The sequence below is a fragment of the Sinocyclocheilus anshuiensis genome, unplaced genomic scaffold (genome assembly GCF_001515605.1).
Source record: "Sinocyclocheilus anshuiensis isolate Anshui unplaced genomic scaffold, SAMN03320099.WGS_v1.1 scaffold1449, whole genome shotgun sequence".
Classification (NCBI taxonomy): Eukaryota; Metazoa; Chordata; class Actinopteri; order Cypriniformes; family Cyprinidae; genus Sinocyclocheilus; species Sinocyclocheilus anshuiensis.
In genome coordinates, this window is record NW_015549696.1 from 652,468 (window position 1) to 660,832 (window position 8,365).

Genomic DNA, 8,365 nt, shown 5'->3' on the forward strand with positions numbered 1-8,365 from the left:
TTACATTGTTGTTTGGGATAATGTCAGCTTCCATCGCGCTGCTCTTGGTTCGTGACTGGTTTACCAATAACCCGAGGTTTTCTAACATCTTTCTGCCTGCATACTCTCCCTTTCTAAACCCGATAGAGGAGTTTTTTTCGGCATGGCGGTGGAAAGTGTATGACCGAGAACCTTATATTCGTGCTCACCTCCTCCAGGCCATGGAAGAAGCCTGCCTAGACATATCAGTAGATGCATGCCAGGGGTGGATCAGGCATGCAAGAGGATTTTACCCTCGCTGCCTGGCTAGGGCCACTATAGCCTGTGATGTGGACGAGATTCTCTGGCCTGACCCAGAACAAAGACGGGATGCTGAGGCGGAATAATTATTATTATTTTTTTATTTTTTTACAGTTGTGCTGTGTAGTACATTAATTAATAAAAATGTGCCAATGTATACATTGGTTGTGTCTTTTGTGTTCATGTGAAAAGGTTTTTGAGGGGGAGAACCACAAGCAACATAACTTACCAGTTTTGGATATATTGTTTTGAATTTATTGCCCCAGTGTGTAATACTATGTTGTAGTGTGTGTGTTTTTGAAAGCTTGTGTGTGATGTCTGAGGGAAAGTTTGGTTTTTCAGCAAGAGTGAATGGTTTTGAGTGTAGAGCTTCATTTTGACCTGAAAATAGGATGTTTGGGGAATTGGGTGAGACGTTATGGATTTGTGGTTTACTGTTTTGAGAATACGAGGCATAGTTTCAAGAAATGTGTTTAAGCAATCGAGAAAAACTGTAATAGAAACATACAGAATACAATATAATATCAGAATATATTACCTGTTATATCCACCTTAATTGTAACACAAGCAGCGTGGCCATTTGTAACTTGAATGCATGAGGCTTCCAGTGTCATTTGATTACAGTAATTTTACCTGTACAAAAACAGTCAGTTTTGCGGCTTTATATTGCAAACTGTTTTTTGTAACTCAAGCTAGTAAGTCAAATTGTTTTACTGTACATTGTTATATTTCTAGTTATTTACCTACAGCGACTAATGAATTGGAAGTCTCACACATTACTTCTGCATTGCGAAGTAGGTGGATAGAAGTATGTAATTAATTCATTCTCCGAACCGCCTGTCATACAGAGTCATGGAAATGCTAGACCCTAACACAGCATCTTGGACTGAAAACAGGAAAACACCCTAGACCATGGCCTGGCCATTCTATCATGTCATGTGATTTATTTATTTATTTTTTACATAAGAAGCAAATATAATACACATATTTTACATGTATTATTTACAGGTCATAATGCACATAATAATTTACAAATAAACATGTACAACAAAACCTAGAAGGGATTGTAAATGCTCAAAAGAACCCACTTTCAAAGCATCTCCACCTAAGGTCTCACAAACATCTGCCATGTTTGTAGTTCGTTTTAATCATGATTGTAGTTCAAATTCTTCCAAAGAGCAATGCGGGCAATAGAGTGTGTACAGATCCACACCTCCAAAATCTACCCAAAATAATAGGCCATCAAGGAACTTTGCAACTGCTTTGGGACATACTTATTCTAATCCTACATACTATTTAGGATGGACAGTGTTCACACTGGGATACATGGATAATGTTTAGACTGTATATCCAATAAGATAAAAAAAAAAAAAACTGAGCACACTGATGATGCCATTATCTGCTTTATAAAGCTTTATTTGGCACTGGGGTTTTGCCTGATGAAGGCCTAAAGGTCAGGGGAAGACAAGTGGATTAAGACATGTCTTTATTCATTTTTAATTAAATAATACAGATGCACTTATATTGTATTATGAGATCAACTGGTTGGATGTGAATGCCCTTTTTCCTATTTTTACATTCAGGTTTGCTCCCAAACACAATCCTTCCTCTCATCTTGTTTTAGCCAAGGTGAAAGGAGCCTCACACACACAAATCATAGTGTGGAGTGTAGGCTTCAATCTCTATGAATCTTTATAACAACACTATGGACAACAAAACAGTTTGTTTAGTGCTTGTGCTTTGTCCTGTTTTGTTCCAAACCCCAAATATCTTACCTGGATATATTGGTGGTGAAAATTTCCTTTCCTCCTTTTTGGAGTCTTTGCCCATGTGAATACAAAATGTAGTTCAATTCAATGCGTTTGTAGACTGATTATATCTACTGTTGGTTTGATGAAAACATCTCACAATTGACACCATAGTTGAAGCCTTGATTATATCTCATCTCAGACTACAGCTCTTAGTCTTCATCTCATTTGTTTTACAAAACATATGCATTGCTTTTCCTCTGACAGCCAAGTTTGCATAACATAATCAAGGATGAGAAACTCTGGTCCTGGAGGGCCACTGTCCTGCAGAGTTTGGCTCCATGCCTAATTAAACATAGCAAAAACCCAATCCAAAAATGTTTTACAGACTATCTGAAGAGTATTCATCATGTATATTGAGAAATGCATGTAACCAATTGTAAAAACTTTTATGTCTGAAACACTGTGCCCTCAACTCAGTTTCTGTACATCAAATGCAACATCACACATTCTAAAAAGTTCCCATCCCACCAAGCACATAACATCTGCTTGCTTCAGGCAGATGCCTGATATCGCTAACAGCTAAAATGTCCCAATCTCATTTTTTCTCAAATGAGTTTTCCAAACTAATAGTCTCAAAACAATTAACACAGCCATCTGGGCACTATGTAATTGTTCATTTTTTCTTGATTTCAAATTTTCAAGTTACGTACATAATTTTCTTGGAACACTACTCAAATTTCTCCTATTTAAAAAGCAAATGCAGTTTACTACATAATTTACAGAGGAAGCGAGAAAATGGGAAACCCTGGAGTGGAGTTGGAAAATCTGGAAAGATTGTTAAAGACTGGAAGGAAATTGCTGTTGCTCCACTCAAATGAAATACTTTAATCCAGTTTGTGTACCTGTTTTCTTCCCAGTTGTTTTTCTAATTAAATAGAAAAAAAAATGTGTAGAATGTTTTAATTGATATGTTGAATAATATGGTACCAGATACTGTTGAAGATAATAGGGATATTTAACACATTTGAAAATGCAACCAATGAAAATACCTTTTAACCCTTTCATGGGTCTAAAGTGACCCGACTGAGTTTATTTTTTTCTATATCTTTGCAAGAAATTAATTTCATCATTCAGAATTCCAGGAATTACTCAAATAATTTGTTTTTGATCATCACCAATTCTTATTTTTATTTTTTATCTTTCTTACATTTGAATAGAAATCGTTTTTGTGTCACTACCCTTCTAATGCACAACATAGATCTAAAATGACCCGTATTAATTTCCTACGTTATTTCAGTTATAGATGAGTTTTTTCTTTGCTGAATCTCTGAAAGAAATGTTTTTCTATCATTTATTATTCCAGATAGACTTTAAATATGTTGTTTTTGACTTCCACAAATCATTTAGTTTATTTTCCCTTCCTTGCTTTATAAACAAACACAGTTTTTGTATTTCTACATCAGTTTTACGCACATAGGTCTAAAATGACACGTATTCATTTCCTATGCTATTTCAATCATGCCTGAGTGATTCTTTGCTGAATCTTTGAAAGAAATGCATTTTATAATTTATTATTCCAGATATTCATTAAATATCTTGTTTTTGATTTCCACAAATCATTATACTTATTTTTCCTTTCTTCACTTTATAAAAAAACCCCACAGTTTTTGTATTTCTACATCAATTTTACACACATGGGTCAAAAATGACCCATATTGAAACCTTTGATATTTGCAAATATTTTGCCATTAGGAACATATTTACTGCAGAAAACCTTTCACCTGCCCCACATTTCACAACTCAACATGGCTGCTTTTGTATAATTGATGCATTTAGTCTTATTTTTATAATTTATTATCACCGAAAATATTTGATATACTGTGGAAGATAACTGGACATAGTATTTGAATGTTAGGCTAAGCTTACCTTGAGCTAATGTTAGCTAGGTAAACAAAATAAAAGTCAAAATAATATGTTATTATATACACGTATATATCATTGCTGTCAGACAGAAACTTCGTATCATTTTTATTTTTTGTCATAAATCAATACTACTGGTCACCATTTATGTCTGTCAGTGTTCCTGAAAAGTAATGATTTTCGGCATACAAGGTTTCTGTCTGACAGCGACAATATATAATCAGTATATACATGATCAACTGCTTTGTTGTGCACTCTTTATCTAGAGCAGGGGTGGGCAAACTTGGCCCTTCCAGGCCACTTTCCTTCAGAGTTTAGCTCCAACCCTAATCAACCACACCTGAACCAGCTAATCATTGTCTTCAAGACTACTAGAAGGCTACAGGCAGGTGAGTTTTATCAGGGTTGGATAAAATCTCTGCAGGAAAGTGGCATGGAAGGGCCAAGTTTGGCCATCACTGATCTAGAGAGTTAGTATGTCTGATCTGAGACATTCTAGATTAACGGCTGAAATGTTTGTAGAGATGCTTGCTGCATGATGACGAAGATCAGGCAATTCTTAGTCCTGATTCAGAGTCTAAAATATCTGATGCTGATGACCTAGACTATGTGCCACAGGGTCAATCTGAAGTTGTGGGTGTAAATCCAGATCTCCTAGATTAAGAAAACTCTGTGATGACATTGAAGACTTGTCTGATGAGTCCTCTGAAGAGCAAACTCAGACCCAGTCCAATAGATTGAGTAAAATGGTTTGCACCTACTCATGTAAGCAGAGAATACCTAGGTGGCCCATGGTGCTATGATGCAATGTGCTGGATGTTGCCACCCTCATTGCCTACACCAGGGGCAGCCAATGTTGGTTGTGGAGAGTCACAGTCCTGCGGAGTTGAGCTCCAACCCTAATTAAACACACTTGAACAAGCTAAACAAGGTCTAAGGGTTACTAGAAAGCTACAGGCAGGTGAGTTTTTATCAAGGTTGAAGCAAAACTGTGCAAGACTGTGGCTCTCCACCCCTGGCCAACACCAACTTCACTGCACAGCACCCTGATTACATGGGTGGTGTGACCAATGCACAAAGCAGCTAGTCAAAGAGCTTGTCGTGCCACAAATGGAGAGGTGCTTGGAGGGCAGGCCCAACCTTCAAAACCATATTACAGAGGCAATGGGAAGATGTGGGATGAAAAACAAAACACAGCCACCACCCGGCCACAGGTATTCATCAGGCAGGAGGATCAATCGAAGAGGAAGAGGTGCAGGATCTGCCCAGCTGCCAAAGACAGACAAGTCAGCAACTGGTGTTCCCAGTGTCAGGCCTGTGTGCAAGGAGCACAAACCTGTATTTGTCATTTGTGAGGCATGTAAGCACTGAGATGTCAATTTGAAATGGTGCTGTACCCATGTGATTTTATTTTGTTAGTTTTATTTTCATCTATTCGGTCACATTCACTACAATCGTCAGTGGTGGTATTGTATCAGACACTTGCACTTAACAGGCTATATGAAAAACAAGCTCAAATGGCGTTAACAAGGATTTTGGACGGCAAATGAGGAGATCTGTGTTTTGTCTGTCAATAGAACGGCCGCATCTGAGGCAAGTGCATCGCATTATACGCTTTCATCAACTTTTACAGGTTATATAACGTTAAATTATTGTTGCTATATGGGCGCTTAGTTTTTCTTGTTGTTTAAGGCCTACACTTGGCCAAAATCTCATGATATAAATGATTAAGCGCTTATGCACAGGATATTTAAAATGTAGGCCTACAAAAGTATAGGCTGGCTAGATGGCAAATAACCTACTTTTCCAGTCTTCAAACACACAAAAACATTAGCCTTTTACAGACATAGTGTTTGAAGAAAACACTTTACTATTCAAACATCAGTTATTTATTTACCCTTGCATTGTGAAAAAGCGGAGATCTGTCTCCAGGCTGTGCGCGGTGCGTCAATCTGAATGGAGGCGGGGTGAAGTTACGAGGTTTCGCTGAGAACTTGAGGATTCAACAGCGTTATGAAGTTTTACTGACAAGCCCTTTGTAATAACATTGGTTAAATATTTGTAAAACCCTCTGATTTTTATTATTTGATAATAACGAATTATAATAGAGATGTGAAATTTGGATAATTTTTCACGGCACACCTGACTGGGCTAGGGTATGGCAACTGCCATACGGAAACACCGCCCCTGGATGCACTACAAACAGTTCAATTTCAGTGTTATCGGTTATCAGTGATATGTGTATGTTATGTGTGACAAAGTGGCAAATAAACATATTTAAAGTGTTAAATGTGTTGGTCGAAATAACTGCTAAAATAATTATTTTAACAAAATGTTTTTTCATGCTTGCATAGATGGGTCATTTTGACCCATGTGTGTAAACTTGACGTAGTAACAAAACCTAGGCAAAAAATTAAATATTAATTTATGGTCATTGTAAAAAGATATTTTGAATATTCATGGGTCGTGGAATTTATAGATCAGAGTATATTAAATGCTGAAATAAACTGATTTTAAAATGATAAAACAAATGCCCAACAAAGTATGAAATAACATAGGAAATGAATAGGGGTCATTTTAGACACATGTTGTGTATTAGAAGGGGTTTTCATAGCTTGTGCATCAAAGGGTTAATATTGTGGTGGATAAGTATTTAACCCTCTACCGCATGGTGTAGCCATATGGCAACATTCTCTTTGTGTTCATTTCCTTGCCACGTTATACATAACACAATGATGAGTTCAAATAAACATCCAATAACAAATCTGCAAAGATTCCAAACCGTGCAGTAAGAGGCAGAAGGTTGGTAGAGGCATTAAACAATTATAAAGTTTTTAAATTGGTATAACACACTGGTTCCAAATTAAATTTGAAGGAAAATATAATCAATATGAGGTTTGGATTTATGTTCAGAATCAAGCAATAAACCTAAATGTTTTATTTGATCTACTAAAAGTTTGTAGTATCATTACACACTTGTCAGGATCATGGACTGTCTATGTCATGTTTTGCCCCTGTTTCTGTTCCCTTATTTGGTCATGTTCCTGTCCTCGTTTTGTTAATTAGTTTGATTAGTCATCCCATACACCTGTGTTTCCCCAATCATCCCCAATATTTAAGTCCTAGTCTGTGCAGTCTGTCTCTGTCGGTTCTACTTGTTGAATGTCTTCCTTGTGGTCTGTCTCCACATTTGATTATTAAAGACTATTCTCCGTGCTAACTCCAGCGTCTCCTCGTTCCTCCCAGAAAGATTGATGTCTTCCTTGCCTGTGTTACGTGAGTGTCCTGCCTGTTCTTGGGGGAGACTCCGGGTCCCCTGGCTGGGACCGGCTCTGGGCTGGGCTCAGAAGTCCACTCTGGGCTCCTCTCAGGAACAGAAGCCCTCTCCTGGCTGGACTTGGGGACACAAGCCCTCTCGGGGCTGGACGTGGGAACCGCAGCCTTCTCAGGGCTTGACGTGAGGGCAGGAGCCCTCTCTGGGCTGGACGTGGAAACAGCAGCCCTCCTTGGGCTGGACATGGAAACAGGCGCCCTCCCTGGGCTAGACTCGGGATCTGTGGCCCTCCCTGGGCCATACGTTGGAACCGCAGCCCTCTCTGGGCTGGATGTGGAAACAGGAGCCCTCTCTGGGCTAGACTCGGGATCTGAGGCCCTCCCTAGGCCGGACGCAGGAACCGCAGCCCTCTCTGGGCCGGATGTGGGAACAGGAGCCCTCTCTGGGCTGGACTCGGGAACAGAAGTCCTTTCTCAACTCTAGTCAGGGCCTGGAGCCATCTCTCGACTCTGGTCAGGGGCTAGAGCCATCTCACAACTCTGGTCAGCCAACAGTCTTTTCCTCTTCATTCTCCTCTTTTGGGCTGAGGTGAGGGAGATGGTTGCTGTCATCATAGGGCTTGGGAGTGAATCGGCCGGCGGGCTGGAGAGTGGAGCAGCCACTGGTTCTGGGCTGAGGACCGGAATGGTTCTGGGAGCTGGAAACGGAGAAAGGGAGGCGGATTTCAGCGCAGACCGAACAGATGTTAATCCGGAGTCCGCAACTTTAGCCCCCGGGTCAGCTCTGTTGGAAACCCACTTACGGGCTCGGGGAAACACAGGAGGATATGGGTGGTCGGAGCCATTGGCCAGGCATGTGGAGGGACTGATGGCAGATTCGGGAATTTCTTTCAATAGAACAGGCTCAGGAACACTACTCACTGGAACGGACTTGGGGAGCACTTCTATAGTATACGATGATCCACACAACCATAGGATATAATCAATATATTTTTGCAACAAACATGTGGTTGCACCCGCTGGAACTTGTTGATACAGGTGATCATCCAAGCAGCACCAGAAAACGGTCTTTAGTGTGTCATCGTTCCAGGGCACTTGATGTGAGAGCTCGAGGAACTCCTCCAAGTAGTCCTTAATCGGGC

General features: G+C 39.8%; 1 protein-coding gene across 1 annotated transcript in view; it reads right to left on the minus strand.

Moving 5' to 3' along the window:
• The window catches only part of LOC107660486 (inhibitor of growth protein 5-like), a 7,831-nt gene extending 5,722 nt beyond the window's left edge, over window positions 1–2,109 (minus strand). The window contains exon 1 of the mRNA XM_016449801.1: window positions 2,055–2,109. Within this exon, the coding sequence (XP_016305287.1) occupies window positions 2,055–2,109 (55 nt within the window). The remainder of the gene's footprint in view (window positions 1–2,054) is intronic.
• Between the last annotated feature and the right edge of the window lie 6,256 nt (window positions 2,110–8,365).